Here is a 23,321-nt window from a genome sequence, read left to right as displayed (position 1 = left end):
ATTTACTTTTTAATTCAATTTCAAGAATTGTTTCGAATCTATCTTAATAAAAGTTTATTAAACTTATTTAATCATTCATTATCAATCACTTATAAATATATAATAATAAAAAGAAATACTAGTGTCCTGAGAGAATGTGTGAGAGATTCCACATTCGGTGTATAAGTTGAGATAGAGTTAAAGATAGAAGGGAGAAAATAACAAAAATATAATAACCGAAACATGACAAAACTGGTCCTGGTTTTACCCACACCATCCTATAAACCACAGGCTTTTGCATATGTTCAACGAAATTGAAATAGAACTTATTTATTTCTTTCATTGAATATTTGGGTGACAATTGGTGAGTGGGAAGCGAAATTTCGAGAGTAGGATGCCGTATCTGTAGCAATATGAATACATAGAGAAAGTTTTAAGAAATTCAGTAGCAGTGGCTTCTGAAGCACATTCAGAATCGAATGCCATATTGATGTCTCATTTTTGTATCCACAACTCACAACAGAAACAAAAGATGGATTTCCACACACCCCACCCACTAGAAAAGGGAATATCATATTTTTCAAGAGTATTCTGGACTCAGTAATAATGGTAAAGCATGAGAGAGATATAGCATAAACACATGATATACAGAAATATGGAACTTGAGGAAGGGAATATTCATTCTCAGACTTTGTCATAAGTCCAGCATTTCAGTTCATGTCTCAGCTGCAACTACTTCACCGTTGGTTTTCTCTTGAATTGCATTCTTCTCGTGGTCACCTTCAAGCTGGCTTAAATTTCCCTTCTCCTTGATCAGTTGGATGTGGTGGTGCTTGCAGTAGAGTTTGCCATCGTGTGCAATGTAATTAGAGGGACTAATAACACACCCTCCATGAGTGCATTTGAAACAACTCTTGTGATAAGGAGTTCCATTCACAGTGACCTACACCATTTCAAAATATATAAAACTTAATATCCCTTTCTGTAATAGAATGAAAATTTTAGCACTTGGCATCATGGTTTAGATTAGAAAAGGAGGTGCGATGGATTCTTTGCACTTATGTTATGAATGGTGGCACAAAAATGTCTGATGAAATTAAAGGTTGTGTTGTTACCTTTTCGGTGGGATACACTGTTTTCTGACAACCAGCACATTTATCTCTGGTTCCACCAAACATATTCAAGACTTTTGTTGCTGCAGGTTTCTGATTAGATACAGCCCAAAATTAGATAAATGCTAGGTAACTAACATGTTGTCGAGTGCCAACAACTAAAATATTTTTTATTATTGATTTAACTTTATTATAAATTATAGATTCATTAAGAATTGAATGTACAAAAAATATATATAACTTTGAATAAATTTTTATCAATAATAAAATTTATGCTTAACGGAGTGTGTTAACCTGTTTTATTGTACATTAGTAAGCATCAAGATGTAAGATTGGTTACCTCTTCGCCTGTCTTGTCTGGTTTAGCAATTTTTGGTGTCCCTGATCAGCCAAAAGGAAATAAGGATAAGTGACCGAAGAAGAAAAAAATAGCAAGGCCTTGAATAATTGGATTTTGGATCCTTTGTTACCTTCGAAGCTTTTGTCAAGACTACCAGTTCTTTTGAACAGTTGATCAAAGTGTGGCTTGCAGTAAAGAACTCCCTCAAAAGAGTTATAGTTGCTAAGCTGCAAAAACATTACTAAATCAGTATATTTCATAAAAAAACAACTCCAGTTACACGCCTTGAAACAGTAAACTTTAGAAAAATCAATACACATTGCCGGGAAAATTAGCAGAACATCAGGGTAATCATATAAAAACTAAAGATTTCCAAATCAATTTTAGTTTTTGATTAAAAACAAGTGAAAGGAGAAGGCGGAGTTAGATCCACGTATCTGAATGAACAAACTAAAAAAAGGAAAATAAAATAAATAAGAGTAATAGATAGATTTAGCAATATAACTTTGGATGGATTGTTTTGAGGTTTATTTTTCACTGTTTAATTTCACAACCTGGCGTTCAATTTGGCAAAATGAAATCCAAGTGAACTTTTGGAAAGAAAATTATTAGGAGACATGATCGAAAACATTGAAGTTATAATAATATCAGGAACTGGCACAGGAAGTGTCTTGGGATGAAAATGTATAATTTTGAAAACCGAATTATTAGTCAAAGACATCAGATCCAGGGACAGAAAGATCTGAATAGAAACACTACAAAACCATGAAGAATTATTATATCATATATCTGTAGATACAAATCCAAAGATGTTAGTTAGAAGAGACAGACCTTGAGTGTTCCTTTGCAATGGTGGCATCTGAAGCAAGCCTTGTGGAACACTCGATTATCCGCTGTCAACTTATCAACCAGATAAACTGTTTTGTCACAAGCCATGCACTTCTGAGTTGTTCCTGCAAATGCCATATTTTCCTATTTTCTCCCCTTAGCAAGGTGCAAATGATCCCTGTGTGGCTTAAGTAGATTTTTCTTGGTAAGGGAAGAGCAAAACGATGAAGAAGAGGAGATAAGGATAAAGGGGGTGGTGAAATGTGGGAGGCAGGAGACAAAAGCAGACACCCCAACAAATATACTGTCATTCACAATCATTTTGTCTAATATTTTAACCACCTAACTCACGTTTTCTCCTACACATTTTTAATGTCTTCAACTGTTAAGTTAAATGCGTCACACTAAAAGACAAGAAACAGCCACAATAACATAATTTGTACGCAACAAAAAAGATGAAGTTTAACTTTTGAGCCAAGTACATATCCAGCAGTAACTTCCAATTACAGTGTTATGGGGATTTTTTTTTCTACCATCATCATTAAATTTGTATTTTTACTACTTTATGAAGTTTGGAAGATGTATAATCATTATTTCAAATATAAATATAATGCAAGATAGGTGGAGACCATGACCCTACCGATCATAACTCACTGGCGTTTGACCTAATAGAATAGCCAAAGTCTCCAACTAAGTCCTTAGTTGATTAATTAAGGAATATATAGCCTGTGTCCACACTTTTTATATGGTTATGAAAAACAATCAATATAATTAAAACAGCTAAATTATTATAAACCAAAAACAATTATGAAGATATAAAGAGTTACACACAGAACTGTTTTATTAATGATACAGATATAAGATGATTAAATTATACGTATTAGATTTGAAAGCCAGTTTGTAACGTGGGGTTCCATGGCACTGCGTTGTTCAACATCCAGCTGGCTTGGTTTCATTGTCGAATCCCACTTTTGAAACAGTATCTGAGATTTTTCTTCAGTTACAAGGGATGAATGGCATTCCAATGCAACCCTTATAGGCACCTGAATTTTCTAAAGTTGCACTACTTTTACGTTTAGCATTTGGAGTAGGAGGTGGAGGAGTGAAATATGTTATGATATATTGCGTTGGCGATTTTATTTGTATATGGAAAAGATGGGGGATCAACATCAGAGCTATAATTTAGCACAAACTACCTACAATGATGGGTTTGGTGTGTCTGCAATCTTCAGTAACACTCAAATTATGACGACAGCTTGCATTTAATTTCTTATTGTCCCACACTATGCAACTCCACAGTTTGCATTCAGGTAAGCAAAGTGTCAACAAACAAAGGTTTAATATTTTCGATTCGTTAATATAATAAAGAGGGCATTTGGTCTAGTGGTATGATTCTCGCTTTGGGTGCGAGAGGTCCCGAGTTCGATTCTCGGAATGCCCCTTCTTTTTGGTAAATAAACACATTTTATTTAAATTTCAAAATTAAGCGTGGAAGGGTAGGGTTTATAATGACCCAATTCAAAAAATTAAAAAAGTTTTTTTTTTCCTAGGTTTCTCCATCGCAAATCAGAACCAAACAACTTCCTGCTCTGCTCGACTGTGTCGCCGATCATCACAGCTTACCCATTATAACGCGTCGCTATTTCCGACGCTTTCATCGCCGCCGACAAGGTTCGCGTCACCATCGCCGGTGTTGTCTTCATCGTCGTTGGTCTTCGCCGACAGTGACACTACTGTTGGGGTGCGTCGGTCTTTGTTTTTGCTGTTCAGAGTTTTTATTCTCATAGATACTTCTTATTTTATCATTTTAGTACAATATAGCATTTTAAAACATATTGTTTCTCAGTGTTGTGATCTTGCTTCCCCATTTAGATTTGGAGTGTATTTTTAATTTATAATTTATGTTCATGCATATAAATATTCCGAACTCTTATGTTGGAATCGTCTTTTATCGTCTTCCTATCTTCCAGTTTGAAAACTGATTTATCTCAAATCAGTTATTCAGATTCTGCTTTGCCCTTTTAGAAGGTTTAATTCGACTTGTTATTATTATTATTATTATGTAGAGAGGTAGCATTGGGTCACAAGGAAGGAAGGAAAATGGTGTTTGGGCAAATAGTAGTTGGGCCTCCTGGCTCTGGCAAAACAACTTACTGCAATGGCATGTCTCAGTTTCTAAGTCTCATTGGAAGGTAAGCCTTGCTCTCTAAAGGGATATTATTACATATAGAACTATTTCTTATTATGCTGATTGTAGGTTTTTTCTTATTAATTTTGGGTATTGTATTTGCCTTGCGTTGCTTTGGAATCTAGGAAGGTTGCTGTTATCAATTTGGATCCTGCTAATGATTCATTGCCGTATCCTTTCCACTCTTTTACAGTGTTGTTCTCAAAAGTACACATCTTAGCTGTATAGTTCTATTGATGTGTCCCGTTTTAGTTGTATGGTTCAAATGTTATGGTTTCCCCTAATGAAGAATATAGCTATGAATGTGCTGTGAACATCGAGGATCTTGTGAAACTAAGTGATGTAATGGTGGAACATTCGCTTGGTCCAAATGGGGGTAAGCCACTTCCTTCTTTTGTTGAAACTATTTATTTATTTATTTATTTTAAGAGAAATTCCTTTCTAATGCCATGGAACCATAGTACTGTGTGTATTGGACTACTGAAAGTATAGACATGGGCTGATGGTTTTCTAGATTATGCTGTGTAAATTTATTACCACAAGTTAAACAAGTTACTCAGTGTGCAATGGTTCTTGTAAAAGGAACTTTGAATGTGCCACACCAGCTTTTCAAATGTATTGTTGCCTTGCTGTTTACGTATTCAGAAATTTTTCTTGTCTTGTACAAGCAGGTCTTGTGTATTGCATGGATTATCTTGAGAAAAATATCGACTGGTTGGAAGCAAAATTGGAACCTCTTCTGAAAGGTCGGTCCATTATTGTGCCTTAATTTCTAGATGTACAGGCTAAATATCAAACTTTCAATTCCAAAATTATTCTTATCTAGACCCTACTTGTTCTGTTAACAACACACTATAGTAACCTGGCAGTATTTACATTTCAGATCACTACCTACTCTTTGATTTTCCTGGCCAAGTTGAGCTCTTTTTTCTTCATTCAAATGCCAAGAATGTCATCATGAAGCTCATAAAGAAATTGAACCTAAGGGTATAGTACTGTTTGTTACGTCTTACTGGTGTCAAACCGTATGTTACTTTATGAACTCATTTATATGTTTATTCTATGCAGTTAACGGCAGTACATTTGATTGATGCCCATCTTTGCAGTGACCCTGGGAAGTATATTAGTGCATTGCTTTTATCCTTGTCCACAATGCTACATCTAGAACTCCCTCACATAAATGTCTTGTCAAAAATTGATTTAATTGAGAGCTACGGAAAGCTAGGTGCAGTCATTACTCATTTTCAGATCTCAGGCGTTAGGAGTATTTTACTTTATTCTGGTTACAGTGACAGATTTACATGCTGACTTTATGTTTGATTGTTGCAGCCTTTAACCTTGATTTCTATACAGACGTGCAAGACTTGTCACATTTACAGTATCATCTTGATCAAGATCCTCGCTCTGCTAAGTACAGGTGTGATGTGCTATGGTGATTCTTTGACTGCTAACCAGCTTTTGTTTCTAATAGTATTTTGATATTTTGTAGTTCTGTTGATAATATTTAACTGTTTTCTTTCTTAAGATAAGATGCAGAATTTAACATTAGTTCTGTTTGGAATAACAGTGTAAAATTTAGTTTATGGATGCTCATTTTATTTTTTTGCTTCTTAATTTCTTCTTCTTGAAATGCTTATGGAGAACAATTTATCCAAAGAGACCTATTGCATCTTCTATATCTTGTCTACCCTGGCCATTGAGGCCATACTGAATCGTTGCAAAGCTACATTGTTTTAAATTTATTTCTGTATACTACTCATTAGACGAAAAGGAATAAAGACAGATTTTAAATTTTAGTGCTTCTGTCAACAGCTCCCTCTATGATAGAGAGCTACTGGTCTAAAATAATATTCATACACCAACATTGCATATATAATTTCTCATTAGGGTGCTCCATTGGTTGTAGCAACTTATAATGACAAATGTGCAACAATTTTGTTTAAAAGAAAGAAGAAAAATATGTATTAATTGAATGATTCATTCATTTGGGTCACTTGCAATGTTTATAATGGGCTAGGATCCAAACTGTCTAGATGTTGAAATATGCCAATGTGGATGGATTAATCAAATTCCTCGGTTTATATTTGGGATTTATGTTTCCTTATTCTGAGTACATTTTAAATGTTAGCCTTACAAAGTAAATAAAATGTTGGAAATGGTAATAAAGGAACGTTAACATGTGTCAGAAATTGTTTTGTGAGTATACATCATACTTAACTCTTTCTTGTTGATCACCTTCTTCTGTTCTCGAATTCATCCTTCAGATTGACATTTGTTGTTATTCTGAGTAGTAGTATTTATCTTAATGAAATTTGCAGAAAGCTCACAAAGGAACTATGTGAAGTTATTGAGAACTTCAGTCTTGTGAGTTTTTCAACCTTAGATATTCAGGTAAACTAACTATTCCCAGTATTTTCATCTGTTTGCATAAAATGTTTTGGAATCCTGAATTCGAATTTGTTTTTTCAGGACAAAGAGAGTGTAGGGAATTTAGTGAAGCTGATAGACAAATGCAATGGGTACATATTTACCGGTATAGAAGGAAGTGCAGTTGAATTTAGCAAGATTGCAGTTGGTGCGGTAGATTGGGATTATTATAGATATCCTTTTTTGTCATCTATTCTCAATTCTGAACAGTTGAGGTGATTTACTATAGAAACTACCATAACTTTCACTATTGCATGACGGGACTACCCTTGCTCATTGCTTTCCAATGCATATACTGTTTTTAACTGATTCTTGGCAGCCTATAATAACAGTGATCGTAAGTGGTATCATATACATTATAAACACAATAGTTGTCTTTCCTTTGGGGAACACGTTAACTAAATTATTGTGGATTCTGGATTCAATGCATTAGCATTAGAATATTCATGTAAAACCTCTTTGGAAAATGTTTTGGTTGGAGGAAAATTTGCCCTGTTTTTTAAATCAGTTGTTCATGGGAGCATTACATGGCCAACCTTTTAGATGATTTGAACATCATAATCAGCTCTGTAACTCTGCAGGTAAGTGGGCACATTTTTCCGTTGTTCCTTTGAGGATTTATTACATATTTGTATTTGATATACAGAAATTATGACATTGCTCTCAACCTCATTAGAACATTACCTTGCATTATTGATATCAGATGTGGTTAGACAATCACTTGTGTGATCAATAGTCTCTAAGTTGCTTTTGAGATTGCTAATGCTGTAGTCTTAACCAGTGTTCTGATAATCATGGATGTATTAATTTTATTGCCTATTCTCCTTTGACCTCTTTTCTGGTCAGATTCTTTTAATTCTGAGCTTCCCTTAATTCAGCAATCTACAGTTGCAGCAGTGCAAGAGAAGTACATGAAGGATGATGAAAATATTGATGATAATGAATGATGGGGAAAGGTGAATAAATTAAAGAGAATGGCACTTTGCTGAGTATTTTTACTTTCTCCATTCCCTGTTGGTTGTTGTTTTGCGTACCTGTGAAGCCATGGTGAACTCTACTGATAGCTTGTGTTGTGCCTAAAAAAATGTTCCAGATGTGGTTGACTGTGTATAATATTATAATCCTGGATGAGAGTTTTGGTTGTTTTTTAAGTCATTTCATCTTAATTATCGCATCAAGCGTATAAGTTTTCGCTTTGGGGCTGATAAGTTTTAGGGTGGAACTGAGATATCTATTAATACCACAAAGGGCTGAAATGAATTACATTTTATAAAAAGAGAGACTATATTAATTGTTTATAATTTCAATAATTAAAATGACATTTTTTTCTAAATGACATCATAACAGTTGAAATGCTGGGCGAATGTATTATGCTATTATATGGTCAGAGGCACCCTTCTTCCACCATAAGATGGATAGTTTCCATAAACATGTTAAATTAATGCGGTTGACTGAAGAAAATGCGTGATGAGGATGCTTCAGAGCCACGGTTTCTTGAAGGATGTAAAATATAGGAAAATGCAGAGTTTTGACATTGAACATGTCAAATGATTAACGTGTAAGTTCCCAACCCGTGAATATTATTGAATAATAGGAAATTTCACCGAACTGAATTTCTACAGGTTTGAGAATGTTTCTAACTGCACCGGCACTTGTATTCAAAATAATTCTAATAAAGAACATACAATAACAAAGGTATCTTCAGTAAATTTTAGAAACTACGAAAGAAAAATTGTGTCTTATAAATGGTAGTTATGATTGTGTAAACTTTCAAGAATGTGAATCTAAATTGAAAATATTAATTACAAACTTGTACATATTAATTAATGAAATCAAAATTTTGATATTTTGAATGTTTTTAGTGAACATATTTTAGGGGCATTAAAATGGGTTTGATTGCGGGTCACCATGGATTAATCTACTAACCCACCTAATTATTTTATTTGGTAGTGTAAGTTATTTTGTTAGGTTCAAAATTTTGAATTTAATATTGATTTTTTATAAAAATATGTTTATTTTATTTTTATTGCATTTAAAGGAAAATGGATTGACCTTGCCAACCTAGATTAATATCTTGTATTTTGGCTGGTTAATTTGTGAACTGGATCAAATGCATGGTAAGTTAGACTCGAATTTCTAACATATACATTACTTTTACAAATAAAAGCTATACATGTATACAAATAAAACTTGTTAATATGAAGATTGTTCATTTAAAGTGTGAAGTTATGTTATGGAAAATAAGTGTAAAGTTGCTCGTTAAGAAATCAATAATAGAAATTAAAATACATATTTTTAATACTTATATTTTGTAGTCAGTATCAACTGGTTTTAATGCATGTTTATTGTATATGACAATTTTATGTGCACTACAACTTTAACTACTAATTTTCTAATAGGATTATTAATGTGCTTAATCCTTACATTAAAAATAAAAACATGTACTACAATTATTAATATGTAGATTTTGGATCCACATACTTTTTTTGAAACCCTTTTATCAATTATAGTGTTCACCAATTTTATTAATAATAAATTTTATAACTCGAACAAACAATTAATTAGTTTGTATGAGACATCTAATGATCAAGTAGGTGTGTTATAGATGGAAACTACACTACTTTCTTTAATTATAATCTAAAAATGCGATAATGTTATAGTTTAATGAAAAGTAACTTTTAATTTATATGAAAATTCTAAACAAAAGAATCTAAATTAAATCTTCTTATATAAGGAGTAAGTTATGTTTAAGGAAGTCTTTGAAATAGACTTTTTCTGTATCAATTTAATTTAATTTTTTTTGAAATAGCAGTAGTTTTATATGTTGATTAATTTGGAAACTTCGTGTAACCAAGAATTGTAAATCACGATTTTTTCTTGTTTTTTCCCTGCTGCCGCAGTTTCACGTTCGATCTCAATCAACCCATTTTCCTTCTAAAAATTCAACCTGTATATTTGGAAAAGTATATCCATAAACGTTTCTAAGAAAAATAAAAGAAAACTACCTTTTTTATAACTAAAATTACTTTTTATATAAATTTAAAATAAAAAAATTAGGAGAAGTGATATAAAATAATCTTTATAAATACTAATCTAAATTTATGATAAAGTTCATTTTTTTTATAATTTTCCATTACTATTTATAGAAAAAAAATATTTAAAATGTCTTAATAATTCATATATCTTAAATTGATAAAACAAAAAACATTGAAGTAGGTGTTGTCCAATTTGGTATCATTAATGAATGACAAAGACTTCTTCATTTAACCAATTCCCTCCTCCACAAGTATGTTTAAATTAAAAGAAAAAAACAATTCTTTTCATTACAGTGTTTGAAATTTGAAAGAATAGCCTAAGCAATGAAGCAAATTTTCTCTCTCTCTCTCTCGGATAAGTCAAAGATCAAGATAGCCACGTTGGAAAATCTTGATGATTAAATTTGAAGCAGTTTGATTTGACCCTAAGGCGTGTTTGGCTTTGTTTATTATTTGATTGGATCCAGTCAAGTCATAGTCTTAACCGCGATAGATATATTTCTCAATTCATCTTCTCTTTGTTTCGCAATAATCTTAAACTCTCAGAAAACTCCGCCCAACAACGTTAAGCGAAATCTGTTGTTCTTTCCACACATGTTGAACCATTTTGTCTGTGGCAGTTTCCAGCACCAAGAAGAAGATGTTGCACCATGTTCAAGCCCCAAGAGGTCCAAGAGAAAAAAAGAAAGTAGAAGCAACAACCCGTACTCCGATCGAGGCTTAGATAAATTTTCAGCACTTTTGGCTGATCTCGACGAGAGAAGGCAAAAGGTTTACTCTCAAAGCAGTCCTCAGGAGATATCTTTGGTTCGGTTTGCGTATTCAAGCGATGATTTCGTTCCCATAGTGGTCAAAGTGAAAAGCAAGGATCGGAACAAGAAACACACGAGTGAAGAACTCGGAATACAACACTTGACATCTTTCTCGGAGCAATTGGAGAAATCAGCTGAAGAAGCAACCGTGGAAGAAAGGAAGCAACAACACAAAAAGTTGGACTCTCATAAGAAGAAGAATTTAAGCTTTTCTTGGGATATGCTGAAGTGGCCTTCTTTCTACGTGCCAGCGGTTGTGGTTTTGATTTTGGTTTTTTTGATTGTGTTTGGGAGATCTGTTGCAACACTTTGCACTTGTGTTGTGTGGTATGTGGTTCCCACGTTGAGTGAATGTTATTCTGATAGTTCAAAGCCAAAGAAATCGGTGATGAATTGTAAGAAGAGTGATTATGTTTGGGGATGGTTGAATGACATGAAGATGGTGAATCCTGAAGAGTTAGCATCTCCAAGAAATGGCGATTTCAAGGCTTATTCCAGTGGCAAGAGTTCAAGGAAACATGGCCACCAGAAAAGCTGGTGAGAATTCATTTTCTGATATAACCCGTTTCTGTTTTTCTTTTTGGGGTTTCTTCTTCTATTTCCCAATTATGGGTTGGAAATAGGATAGTTTCCTTGTGTAAATATGTTCACTTTTTGTTGGTGACGTTCTTGAGACAGATTCATATTTCAATTTTTCTCTTCTTAACGTTCTGCCAGTGTAATTAAATCTTTATAGGGTTGGGTTGATCCATGTACATGGAGTTTGTTAATATGGTTTTGTTAGAATCAAGGTTCTCAGAAACTTGCTAAAGAATTAAAAAAATTACAAAAAAAATGTATTTCCAGTGACTAGTTCTAGATTTTGTCCTATATGTTTGGTCAAAATATTATAGTTTTTAACACCAATGATTTATTATGTTAGAGGTTAAAACTCTACGCATTGTTTTATGTGGTTGACTTAATCTGCGTGTTCATATAGTTTTTTTTAATTCTTACAGAATTAAATGATTCAAGACAATCCTTATAAATTTAAACGATTTCAATTTCAATTAATTTATGGAAACTTCACTTCCTTATACTATTCCGGTAAATAAACCATTCTTGGGTATTGCACGTGAATGTGTGGATTTTTTTCCATATCATTTGTCCATTGGCCATGTTTCATCGAAAAAAATTGGGGAACCTTTGATATTCATACAAAGAGTACTGATATTTTGTATAGAGATAAATATTTTAAAATAATTAAAAGTTTTTTAAGGAAAAACTAAATTACAAATTTAAAAATATATATAAATTATTATTTAGGACAAAATAAAAGTGATATTTACTCGTCTTATAATGTGTTTTGCGTTAGTTATTTTTATACTGAATATTTTCAATTAAATAGAAAAGGTTATAATGACTAATCATTACTAGAAGAGAATGGGTATTAGTGATAACATAATTTTAAAATGCTTCCTCCATTACTACTCTTTAAAGATTTTAAATGTACTATGTGTGACCTTTCATTGGATTATTTTTTTCAAATTGACCTAAGTTAATTACTCTGAGTCTCATTAATTGAAAGTGTAAGATTAATTTTTAAAAATATCATATTTATTTTTAATCTTAGTGTATTAAAAAATTACATTTTAGAACAGAAATTTCTTTAACATATTTACTATATATTATCAACTAAATTATTATTGCTTTAGTCTTTAAATATAAGGCAAGAATTTTATAACTTTTTTAATAAGGTATTTTATATTAGTATGTTCCTCTCATAGAATTTTAAAAAAATAAAATTTATGTGACTGTTATTTTTAGAGTTCAAAACTACATTATATTTTATCATTTTATACTATTATCATTCCCTCAATACTTAATTAATTATTTTTTACATCATGTATTTATTACAATGAAAAAATTAAAAAGGTAAAATAGAATATCTTATAAATATTTTATTAAAATTAAAAAGAACATTACATCTTTTTATTTATGTAAAAGAAAGGATACTTCAAAAGGAATAAGTAGTTTTTATCAAACATACAATTTATTTTCCTTATTTTTTCCTATTAAATACTACGAATATGTGTATTTTTATAAAGAAATAATAAGAGTATATTTAGTACGTTGAAAATTTTATTTTAAAAAATCAATAAAGTTAATTCAATTAATTACTTTTTATTGATTTGTGATTCGATTTTAAAAGTTTAATTTTGATAAATTAATTAATTGGAATTTATAACCAGCATTAGATATTTAATGACTAAAACAATAAAAAATAAATTTTCAAGTGAGATATTTAAGATTGAATGAAACACTTTACTTTATAAATTATAGGTCATGCATAGCGGTTATGATTTAGGTAGTGCAGTCACCACGTTTATCACCTTCTTTTGCTTTAACTGCCAACTAACTCCCTTCCAACCAAGTTAGACTACGAAAATCATTTGAAAAAAATTATATATTTGCAGCCAAGAAATTTAAAAAATTAAATATAATCATTTAAAAAAATACAAAATGTATTTCATATTTATCTAATAAGGAAAGTAAGAGAAATAAAAAAAAATCAGAAGCAACGCAGCTCCAGCTAAAGTGAGTATAATTGTGTTTTTTTAAAATATATTAATATAATCAAATTATTAATACAATTATATTTACTAAATCGTGAAAAAAAGAAATATATAAAAAGATCATATATATATATATATATATATATATATACTTTCTTGTTTATTTTACATATTTATTTACTTATTTTATTGAAAGAAAAAAAAGTTTTATTTATCTATAAATTTTTCCTTTCTTAATATTACTATTTTATTTTACAACTAGAGATATTTACAATTAATTATATCTATGAATTAATTGCATATTACTATTTTTCCTTTTTTAAACATTACTGTTTTAATATCTATGAATTAAGTGTATATGCAAAAGTTAAACTTATATTCACCTGTATATTCATTAATTAAGTTAATTCAGGAAAACAGTGCGTATTTAATTTTAGTACTCCCAAATTCAACCACTCTTCCTTACAAGTCTAGAAGCTTTGTAAGAACGTAAGATCACGTCATAACTCCCACGCCATACAATTACTGAATAAAAAATATATATTTTGAAATCTTAATAATTGCATACAACTCTTGATTTAACTATTTACTAATAATAAAAATTATCATAATAATAATAATAATTGTGATAATAATAATAATAATAATAATTGTGATGTGGGTGTAAAAAAGGAGTTTGTGAAAGTATCATCTCCTTCCTTCCAGAATAGAACACAAAACTGCTATTTCAGACATATTCCGTTCGCACTGTAAAATACAAAAAAGTTAGGGTGAATACTAAATTATATAAAGTTTCATAGTGCATTTCATCTGTATTTCGGGTAAAAAATTCTTTCTAAGATACATTATTATATACAAGTTTAGTGAAACACACAGACGCGACTCCTGACTACCATTTTTCTCTATAGAAATAATATATATATATATATATATATATATATAATTTTAGATTAGTTAAAATTAAAAAAAATTAAAAATAAGTATAAAGAATGATTGAAAATTAATGTTATTTTATTTTATATGTAAAATTTTATATAAAAATGTGTGAAAGTATCTTTTCTGTCTCTTTTAAAATAAGTAATTAAGGAAAGAGCGAAGAAATTATATAATTAATTAAAATAATTTTATTTTTTAAATAATTTATATAAAATAATAAAATAATTTATTATATTAATAAAATGAGATATATTAAATAAAAATAGAATTAAAAAAATTGTATAAAAAAAATAGTTATAATAGAAAGTCTGTTTATATGTGATTTGATATACAATTATATTTAAATTATAAAAATTAATTATGTATCTCAGGACCAATATATTAAACAAACAAATCTTATCTTTTACTTTTTATAACTTTTTTTTATCAAAGAGTAAGCGGCAAAGTCATATGTTTGGAGTTTTTATTTTCCAAATGTCAAATCCCAAGCGAATCAGAAATTCGTGCAAAGTCATATGTGGCCGCAGAAACGCAAGACAGCTCAACAAAAAAATTGTGAAATTTTGATTAAATACAAGTCAACGGTATGATTTGATCCATGTAATTGATGAGTTATTTTTGTATATCCACGGATCTAGATGACACGTTATTTTTGGATAAACTTAAATTAATAATTTGAAATTAAAAACAACAAAGTAAATAAGGTAAATCAAACCATATCTATAACAGAAAATCAAACCATATTTTTTTATTTTATATTTAGTGAGTGAAGAATAGGGTGTCACGTTGTTATCTATACAAGAATATGATTGTATAAAATATTTATTAAAAAGAGTGTATATATGAATAAATAGCATAAAATAGTTTTGTATTGGTTGATTAGGGTAATTAAAGGAGAGTGCGTTGAAAGAAGTATAAATTAAATAAAGTAATGATTGGATGACAGAAAAAAAACGCGGAATGGCGCAACGGAATTTGATAAAAAGATGCAAAGCACGTTGGCATTTCGGTGTTAAAAAATTGTTAATAGTAATATTAATATAGCATCTTAGTCATCATCACCGAATCCACAATAGAAAGAAAGAGAAATCCAAGGAAAAAGGGGAAAATACAGTTTGTGGAGGCGTGAGGGGAAGAAAGAGAAGGGAGAAAAGGAGAGAAAAGGAGCATAGGGTAGGGGTGACACACAGAGAGAGAAGGAGAGAGAGGGGAGGGGGAGAAGCACGAAACCATGGGGTTGTGCTTTGGTTGCTTCGACGGAGGCAACAAGCGAATGACCAAAGAGGAAGAGAGATTGGCCTCTGAAGAAGCACGTGCAAGAGCTGCTGAAGCCGCCCAGAAAAAGTATCCACCATTTCATCTTCTTCTTCATCTTCTTCTTCATCAATGCATGCATTCATTCTTCCAAATCTTTCATGCATGCATGCATGCATGCATATATGCTTCTAAAAAATAATCCATCTATTGCTTTCATTCTTATGCATCATATCAATCTATGTCTTACGTTAATATATATCCTCCTTGTATTTCTACGTCAAGCATTTTCCATGGTGCTTCTTATTCCTGCAAATTGGGATTATGGTCTACGTTAATTACATGCGTCTGATAAATATAAACATGCACGTATCACATATGCATGCATGTTGTGACATGAATTTGGCATAATGGCAGAGCAGAAGCGGCTGAAAAAATGTATGATGAAAAGAAGTAAATTTTTTGAAAAACTTTTAATACTCGGAGAGTTTTAAAATTTGGTCAAAAAGATCTTGAATTAAAAAAAAAAAATGTAGACCCTGGGCAACACAGAAAATTTGTAAAAAGATGGAAAAATAATATTTTTACCATGCCTTTTGTTTTTTGGGTGACGATTTCGGTATATATTCATGTAGAGTAACTTTTTGGTGTTCATTGTCATTGCAGGCAAGAGCAACCAGGAGAAGCAAAGCAACCAGAAACGGGAGAAACGGCAGAAGCGGCAGAAACGGCAGAAATGGCAGAAATGGAAAAGGAAGCTGAAAACTCCAACAATGGCGAAGCGTTTGTAAAGGTTTAGAGAAACTAGGGGCCACTTGATTATTGGTAAATATTTTTTACTCACTCTGGTTAAATTTCTGCTAAATCGCTATCATACAATTGTAGGGAAATTCCCTGAATTTTTTTAAGAATTTATTGCATTTTTTTCAATTATATCTTTTTAATATTTTCCCTCGATTTGGTGCCTTGTTGCCCTTGCCGTTTGGCTATCTATGTTTTCATGGATTCATTAGCTAACATTGATAATATGTTTTGACTTTTCATCCGTTGATGCAGTGGCAGCTGGGTTGAGGGCTAGACCAACTGTTTATTAAATTTAAGGTGAATAAAGTTTAGCTCTAGGTTGCCCCTTTTAAAACTTTTGTTTCTTGTAAACAAGATTTGCATAAACAAAGTGTAAATGAGGCTGCAATATAACAATTTATAAGGTAAAATCAAGTTTGCATTGGATAAAATGGTAGCCAAATGAAAGATCTTTCAAGAATTCTGTCTAGATGATTTTCTACATTGTGTTGATCAGGACAATTCCTGAGTAACTATGTTGCTAGCTGAATGAATTGTCAGTTAGCAGTAGAAATTTATACCTTGTTTTCTGTGCAAAATGAAAATATCTTCTTCCAATTGAGAATTTGGAAATGATTTGTCTCATTGGTTTTCCCCTTTCTTCTTATTTTGCAGTATTAATAAGTATAGGTCCAGACAAATCCTCTGCACTGCCAGCTTTCCCCGGAGATGAACAAACGGTCTTTACTACAACTGTACCATCGGTCAAATTAGTTGTTTCCCAGATCATGAAATATTATGTTTGATTGGAAAGAATTCGTGATGTAAAAAAGGAAACAAGGATGTAGCTTGGTCATTTTATTCCATTTGTTGGTATTGAAAAAACTCCATTTTCCTTCCGCAAAAATTGAACGCATCAATCAGTTTACGTTATCTGTTATTTTGTATTTGCTTTTATTTTGGGAAGGGGTTCTTACAAGTAAGAACTTGAACTTGTTTCATGATTCTACCAATGGTGAAATACGTGCTATGTATGCCATTAATATTTTGAGCTACCGATAATATGAAACAAATTAAACGTCAAGAGAATAACTTTAAAGTGAAAGATTTTTAGCAGTACATTCAGAACAAATTAAACGTCAAGAGACTAATTTTAAAGTGATCTTTTAAATAGCAATACATTCAGACCAAGCGATTCCAGGTCCAGCTCTGGGCACGCATTATAAATTGCACCAAGAAAAAGTGAGAAATTTGAGCATCTCATCTTGCAGTCAACCGTGTAAGTTAGCAGGGGACTTTATTTTGGATTTATGATGACTTTGCAATGAAGCCTTCCTATCATATGCATAGACCAATTTGATTATCGACATGTAGAACAGCTCAATACTCATTTCCCAAATCTTGGTGTTTCTTTCTTTTACGGGAGAATTGAAGAAAGCAAAACTTTATTGAAAATGTTGGATGCTAACATAAAATTAATAATGGGATGCTAGATCAATGGTTGAAGTCGTAACATGAAGCTTGCTTGTCATTTTTGTTCCATTTTTTCGTTTGCACAATAACAATTAGTAATAGTGACGACAAATAGGTAATTTTCTTTCACAATACAGAATCGATGTACCAGAAACACAAAAGTAATAATCAAGCATACAATCATAAGAACCTTGACTATCTAGTTCGTGTTACTATTTGACAGGATACTATGTAAATAGGTAATTCTCTTTCACAGTACAGAAACGGTGTACCAGGAGGACAAAAATAACAATCAAGCATACTATTATGAGAGCCTCGACTATCTAGTTCATGTCATTATTTGACAGGATACTACATGACGTTACACCATTTCTGTCCACGGTTAATTCTACTTGCGAAACAATGACAATTTGATTTGAGTAGAATGAAGAAAATCTGTTGATAAGTAGCTAGATTTAGTTAAACATTTTCAACAAATCAACAACCAAGCAATGATAATTGCGGGATGAGTATTTTTGTCACTTAGTTGCTGCTCGGTGTTTTCTATCATTCTCTTAGTCAAACTCATTTTCCCTTGATTACTTAAATTTTTGCACTGGAGCAGAAAGCTTCAGCTCATAAGCAGCTTGAAAGAACTCTGCTGCTTGCTGTAATGAACCTTCCATTTTTGAAACCAATCCAAGGTTGAACCAAGCATCGTGGTTTGTAGGTTCTAATCGTAAAGCATTCATTAAAAAACTTCTTGCAATTGGAAGTGATTGCATACCAAGTTTCGTCAACAATTCTGCAGTAGAAATGATACTGGGAACGTAATCTGGTTCTACTGACAATGATATTGAAAAGGAAATAAATGCCTCTCTGTATAATGATTGAGCTTCAAGCATCAACCCTGCAATTGTGCACAGGAATTGCAAATTAGGTTACCATGGGCACAAATACTCAATGCAGACATGAGTTCAACCATAAAAACTTGAACAGACAGGTTCCTTACCTGTAATATGCCAACTTCTTGGAGAAAAAAACTCTATCAATTGGGCCTTGTCAACACAAGTTTTTGCATCGATCAAGGAACCGATATCTGTATAAATTGTAGCCAAATCCTGCCAGGCTTCCATTTCCAACTTCCTTTCTGTTAATGCCTGCTGAGAGGGATGAAAAAGTTAGAAGGGGAATTCTTCTCAAGATTTCAGAGATGAAACTAATATTTACTCAACAAATAATATATATATATATTATAATATATATTGCACCTAATGGTTAATTCCCATTGTTCCACTCTAGGAATAGCTAATCTTTGGACATCCAAAATTAAAAATCTAGCATATAGTTTTAGGAAGAGTGAAGGATGACAGGAGTTTCTTGCAACAGACATTCAAATCCCTTAAGAGAATTACTGTTAAACAAAGTCAGGGGATAACCATAGTTGTCCTAGCAGAAAACAGTGGACAAGGTATTTTTTCTTTTGAATCAACTTTAACATCAGTCTATACAAGGGATGTTAGGGTTCTTCCTTTGAATGTACTACACACCTCTTGCCTGCATGCTTGTTCTCGATTAATGTTATCTTGAAGCCAAAGTTCCTTTTTTGCTTGAATTAGTGCAAGCAAGATCCTATATGTTTCTATTGCTTGCCTGGGTTGCTGTTGAGCAATTTGAAGTATAGCTTTCAATCTCAGAAGATCAAGTTGATCCATCCCCCCGGCCTCATCTAAAGCAAAATCAACTATAGTTTCTGCATCCTTAAACCGATGCTGTCCAGATACTATAAGTGCTAACAGCTGCCAACCTCTCGAACTGCCAACAGTCATGTCTGAGAACATCATTATGTTGTTGTAAGCTGCATCCAGATTCCTTTGAATTGCATTTTCCAGTCCAAGGCTGAATATTGCTTCCAGGTCATCATTTCCATTTACAGCAGCACAGTTTAGAGAGTCCAAAGACTCTCTTTCAAATATACTTCTTTCAGAATCCAGTACAGAAATTCTGGCGGCAGCACCATAGCAGATTCCAAGAAATGTATGGCCTTGACCCAGAAAATGCTCATTTTGATGCTTAGCTAGCTCAATAACTTTACGTGAAAAGTTAATGCCTTCATGAGCATGGCGAGAATCTAGGGAACAGAGTTTTGCTCCAAGCAAAAATGAAGGAAAATGGGGTTTATGGTTTGCTTCAGAACTCCCGCAAGCCTTCCTTAAAAGGTTCAATGCCACCTCATCATGTCCTGCTGCACTAAAACACAGAGCAAGAAAGTACCACCTCTCAGCCCGACTATAGATACCTGGAAGGATCTGCTCTACATGATCTGCAAGTAGCTCAAACATCCCAGTGACTGAAAGTGCAAACGTAAGATGATCCATTATTTCAGCATCCCAGTCTATTTCCCCAATTGCCACCTTGCTCATGAGTATTACTAGCAAATGTATCGCTTCTTCAACACTGTTGGTAGGTGTTGTCTCACCCCACACCTGCAACTGAGAGGATAGGCTAACTTCAACACCGCCATAGAGTAGTGTCGTAGCTAAATCTTTTTGTACAGCAGCCAACCTTTGTGGCTCCAAACTCCATGGCTTGACCAGAGCACGACGATACGCAGCTACAGCTTCATCCAGAAATCCTGCTTTGATCCAAAGCCTTGGAAGTAATTCCAAAGCTTTATGAAACATCTCTTTCAACTTACAATCTTCGCCAATACCCTCAGGTATTCCATTAGGAAGGGCAGATTCAACTGTATCAAGAATTATTCTGCACTCCTTTGCAGCCTCTGTAAAATTTATAAAGCACTAAACTCATCGGAATTGGCACCCGAAACCTCTCATCCTTAATAATGAAGTTAAATTCAAATAGAGTAACGTTCATGATCTCATATGCAAAAATTCAATTGCACAATTTAACATAGAAGATATTGGAAGTAGTTCAATTCAAGAAAAGGTAATATAATATAAAATTAGTTACCAACCAATGCATTCCCCAAGCTCCTCCAATGACCTTGCTTTAAGCAAAATTGCCTCAAGAAGCAGGCTAACAGAGTGCAATGACATCACATTTGAAACAACGATATCTGCCTTGGAACGTGGTTTCCTCTGCTTGGTTCTTTCAGCAATAGCCTTGATCATTCTCAGGGTCAAACCCTTGATGTCTATACCCTGAAACACTTGAAGTGCAGCATCGAAATTCCCTCTTTGGTATTCAAGTCTCCCCAACAAAGCCCTAGCCTCCTGGAATCCATTCAAAACACACATGACACATATAAACCAAAAACAAATTCACACGGACACACAAACACAAGATGATTGTTCTATTTTAAGCAATGCTCAGAAGTATGCGGTTGCATTAACTACTCAGAAAGAGAATTTTACCACCTATAGTAATCTAAATCAACTCGAACACGATTACCCATATAAGAACAAATTATTAGATAATGCAGGATTATCATGCTTAGATGGTCTCCATTAATCTCTACAGTATCAGAACCCGAGTAGTTCAATTTAAAAAATAAAATTAGTAGCACTCAAATACTTCTTATCAAGTAGAAGATTAGTTGAATCATCATAGTTAGTTGCGGACCGTACAATAATTTCTCTAGTAAAACATGCACAAGGTATCCTAAAAAACACTAACGGAAAAAAGTAATCGAAATGCATTGGTATTTGGCACTACCAACCTCATAGTTTAAGGAAAGAGCTTCTTTAAGCGTAGATTCAGCTTGTTCTACTTGCGCTTCATCGAATTTAGGTTCCCATTCCCCGGTGGTCCTGGAAGAGAGCCCGCTAGCGGAGAAATCCCTGGTGGCGAGGGAGTCCGGCGACTGCGGCGGCTCTTCAAATTTGAACTGCTCACCGGAAGAACAAGCGCACAACATCTTCTCCGGTCACTCCGCCCTCAACGCACACCTTTTAAGAAACGCGTTTCCGTTAGTGCAAAAGCAATTGACAAAGTAAATGAAACGAAGAACAGCGCGATTGTTGGTGTAACGTGCTTTACATTACAGTAATCGAGATGGAGACATGAGAGAAGAGGATGGTGAGAAAAAGTGAAGAGGACAAAAGGTTGTGAAAAGGGCGAGACATGGAACTTGAACAGTGCATTGGACTCACCAGTGTTTGCTCGGATTCCGATAATTTCAACTAACTTTACCCATTCGTCAACACAGGGACCAATCCCCAGGTTCTTGTGCAAATCCTAATCCGAGATCTGCAAAATTCAACTTTATTTTTTCTGTTTATTCTGTGAGTCGTAGAATAATAATAGGCACAGTAATGAGAAGCAATGCTGCTGCCGGAGCCTTTCGTCTTTCAATTTTGAACTATGAAGTTGGTTAGTTTGGCATTTGAGAGTTGGAGGTTTGGCGTTCAAATATTTTTTTGTTTTCAGTTTTTAAAAGAAAGCAACAAAATGCGAGGAATGTTGAAATTGAAAATTGTAAACGAGGGTTGCACTGGGACCACCAAAGTGAGGCCTACGCTGGACGCTATTGGAAGGGACAAAATTGTCAGATACATACAAAAGGAAATAAGGAGAAATAGATAATAAAAACAGAGCTAAATATTAAATAAATCGATACCGTTTGGGATTGGTTTGTTTATTTTAGAAAATCACATTTTAATTTTAACTACGAAACTAAGACACATCTCTTAAATGATGTTGGTGTAGAATATTTATATCGGATACTAATACTTGTATAACATTTGTAGAACATGTATATGTGAAGTGTCAAATTCAAAAAATATTTGTTGAATTTTTAACAATTCTAATACAATTTTAACATAATTTAAAAAAATATTTTTAAAACCTCAGTATCTGTTTGTTTCTAGCCGCAGAATGGTAAAGAAAGTTGAATTGTAGGAAAAGTTGAAAAAACGAAAAAATAAAAGCATCAAAACACAAAAAAAGAGACAATTCTTTGGTTTAAAATTTTCTCATACTTGTGAAGAGATTTGTGGGGAAAGATGAATTAACATTATTTTTGTTTTAAAAAGTTAATAAATTACATCCATGTAAATTATATTTCAAAATATATATATATATATATATATATATATTACATTTATAATTTCTTTATTAATTATTAATATTAATTTGTATATTATAAAAAAATAAATAATAAACAAAATATTAATTTTAATTATTAATACGTATTTTTATTTTAATTTATTTTTATTCTAAAATATATTTCTAAATTCTTTTATATTAAATTATTTTATAATTTTTTTAAAATTTATTATTTATCAAATTTGTAAACTTGTATTTTAAATATTTTTAAAAAATTAAAAAATTTCACACAACTATCACATCATTCACAAAATTCAATAAACTTTCCTCACAAATCTACTCTAATATACCCCACTCCAAACAACTTCACTTTCCTCTCAAATCACTTTAAATTCACTCCCTCAAATCTCTTCCCCAATCCAAACACACCCTCAAAGTTCTTGTATACTTTTTTATTATGATTATAAAAATAAGAAACAAATCTTTTTGAATCTGTTATGAAAAACATCTTTTTGCTCTAAAAAATAATCTGAAATATACTTGTGCACGTAAATCTTTATTGTCAATTTTTATAATTTATAATTATATAATATATAGATTTGTATCCCCG

General features: G+C 32.3%; 4 protein-coding genes, 1 long non-coding RNA gene and 1 other non-coding gene across 10 annotated transcripts; 4 read left to right on the top strand and 2 right to left on the bottom strand.

Moving 5' to 3' along the window:
- Nucleotides 1-383: 383 nt before the first annotated feature.
- On the bottom strand, nucleotides 384-2,599 carry LOC137822043 (LIM domain-containing protein WLIM1). Its single transcript, XM_068626934.1, has 5 exons — nucleotides 2,263-2,599; nucleotides 1,562-1,658; nucleotides 1,432-1,472; nucleotides 1,095-1,184; nucleotides 384-922 (listed from the first exon to the last, which is right to left on the bottom strand). The coding sequence occupies exons 1-5, from the start codon at nucleotides 2,395-2,397 to the stop codon at nucleotides 695-697; spliced, it is 591 nt and encodes a 196-aa protein (XP_068483035.1). The 5' UTR covers nucleotides 2,398-2,599; the 3' UTR covers nucleotides 384-694.
- Nucleotides 2,600-3,628: 1,029 nt separating this feature from the next.
- TRNAP-UGG (transfer RNA proline (anticodon UGG)) lies at nucleotides 3,629-3,700 on the top strand. Its single transcript has one exon. It is a non-coding gene; the product is annotated as a tRNA-Pro (tRNA).
- On the top strand, nucleotides 3,657-8,060 carry QQT1 (P-loop containing nucleoside triphosphate hydrolases superfamily protein). 2 transcript variants are annotated; one of them, XM_068626932.2, is made up of 11 exons: nucleotides 3,758-4,000; nucleotides 4,326-4,451; nucleotides 4,573-4,617; nucleotides 4,744-4,823; nucleotides 5,119-5,193; nucleotides 5,331-5,434; nucleotides 5,516-5,672; nucleotides 5,777-5,864; nucleotides 6,766-6,838; nucleotides 6,917-7,048; nucleotides 7,762-8,060. In XM_068626932.2, the coding sequence occupies exons 2-11, from the start codon at nucleotides 4,360-4,362 to the stop codon at nucleotides 7,819-7,821; spliced, it is 906 nt and encodes a 301-aa protein (XP_068483033.1). In that variant the 5' UTR covers nucleotides 3,758-4,000; nucleotides 4,326-4,359; the 3' UTR covers nucleotides 7,822-8,060. The 2 variants fall into 2 exon arrangements, with proteins under 2 accessions (XP_068483034.1, XP_068483033.1); XM_068626933.2 differs by lacking the exon at nucleotides 4,573-4,617 and having other exon boundaries at nucleotides 3,657-4,000; nucleotides 4,641-4,823.
- Nucleotides 8,061-10,396: 2,336 nt separating this feature from the next.
- On the top strand, nucleotides 10,397-11,590 carry LOC137822922 (uncharacterized). Its single transcript, XM_068627946.2, has one exon. The coding sequence runs from the start codon at nucleotides 10,504-10,506 to the stop codon at nucleotides 11,260-11,262; it is 759 nt and encodes a 252-aa protein (XP_068484047.1). The 5' UTR covers nucleotides 10,397-10,503; the 3' UTR covers nucleotides 11,263-11,590.
- Nucleotides 11,591-16,270: 4,680 nt separating this feature from the next.
- On the top strand, nucleotides 16,271-16,984 carry LOC137821481 (uncharacterized). Its single transcript, XR_011082815.2, has 3 exons — nucleotides 16,271-16,291; nucleotides 16,523-16,567; nucleotides 16,925-16,984. It is a non-coding gene; the product is annotated as an uncharacterized LOC137821481 (long non-coding RNA).
- A 1,012-nt stretch (nucleotides 16,985-17,996) lies between these two features.
- Nucleotides 17,997-22,143, bottom strand: LOC137821647 (protein NPGR1). 4 transcript variants are annotated; one of them, XM_068626336.2, is made up of 6 exons: nucleotides 21,817-22,143; nucleotides 21,384-21,612; nucleotides 20,679-20,937; nucleotides 19,252-20,483; nucleotides 18,714-18,861; nucleotides 17,997-18,611 (listed from the first exon to the last, which is right to left on the bottom strand). In XM_068626336.2, exons 2-6 carry the CDS (start codon nucleotides 21,579-21,581, stop codon nucleotides 18,301-18,303), a joined length of 2,148 nt encoding a protein of 715 aa, XP_068482437.1. In that variant the 5' UTR covers nucleotides 21,582-21,612; nucleotides 21,817-22,143; the 3' UTR covers nucleotides 17,997-18,300. The 4 variants fall into 4 exon arrangements, with proteins under 4 accessions (XP_068482437.1, XP_068482435.1, XP_068482436.1 ...); XM_068626334.2 differs by having other exon boundaries at nucleotides 18,714-18,864; nucleotides 21,817-22,111; XM_068626335.2 differs by having other exon boundaries at nucleotides 18,714-18,864; nucleotides 21,704-21,939.
- Between the last annotated feature and the right edge of the window lie 1,178 nt (nucleotides 22,144-23,321).

This window comes from Phaseolus vulgaris, chromosome 9 (genome assembly GCF_051622355.1).
Source record: "Phaseolus vulgaris cultivar YP4 chromosome 9, ASM5162235v1, whole genome shotgun sequence".
NCBI classification, from domain to species: Eukaryota; Viridiplantae; Streptophyta; class Magnoliopsida; order Fabales; family Fabaceae; genus Phaseolus; species Phaseolus vulgaris.
The sequence above is the reverse complement of the archived record's forward strand: the minus strand, read 5'-3'. Positions and strand labels throughout refer to the sequence as shown.

Bases quoted from the DNA above. Each gene is read 5' to 3' on its own strand.
- LOC137822043 (XM_068626934.1), bottom strand. From the start codon at position 2,397: ATGGCATTTGCAGGAACAACTCAGAAGTGCATGGCTTGTGACAAAACA. The intron at 1,659-2,262 runs GTCTGTCTCTTC...ATGTTTTTGCAG, and splicing joins ATTGCAAAGGAACACTCAAG to CTTAGCAACTATAACTCTTT. The intron at 1,185-1,431 runs GTAACCAATCTT...GTATCTAATCAG, and splicing joins CAGACAAGACAGGCGAAGAG to AAACCTGCAGCAACAAAAGT.
- QQT1 (XM_068626932.2), top strand. From the start codon at position 4,360: ATGGTGTTTGGGCAAATAGTAGTTGGGCCTCCTGGCTCTGGCAAAACA. The intron at 5,673-5,776 runs GTGCAGTCATTA...TGATTGTTGCAG, and splicing joins TGAGAGCTACGGAAAGCTAG to CCTTTAACCTTGATTTCTAT. The intron at 5,865-6,765 runs GTGTGATGTGCT...TGAAATTTGCAG, and splicing joins CCTCGCTCTGCTAAGTACAG to AAAGCTCACAAAGGAACTAT.
- LOC137822922 (XM_068627946.2), top strand. From the start codon at position 10,504: ATGTTGAACCATTTTGTCTGTGGCAGTTTCCAGCACCAAGAAGAAGAT.
- LOC137821647 (XM_068626334.2), bottom strand. From the start codon at position 21,581: ATGTTGTGCGCTTGTTCTTCCGGTGAGCAGTTCAAATTTGAAGAGCCG. The intron at 20,938-21,383 runs GTTGGTAGTGCC...AATGGATTCCAG, and splicing joins CTCTTTCCTTAAACTATGAG to GAGGCTAGGGCTTTGTTGGG. The intron at 20,484-20,678 runs GTTGGTAACTAA...TAAATTTTACAG, and splicing joins GGAGCTTGGGGAATGCATTG to AGGCTGCAAAGGAGTGCAGA.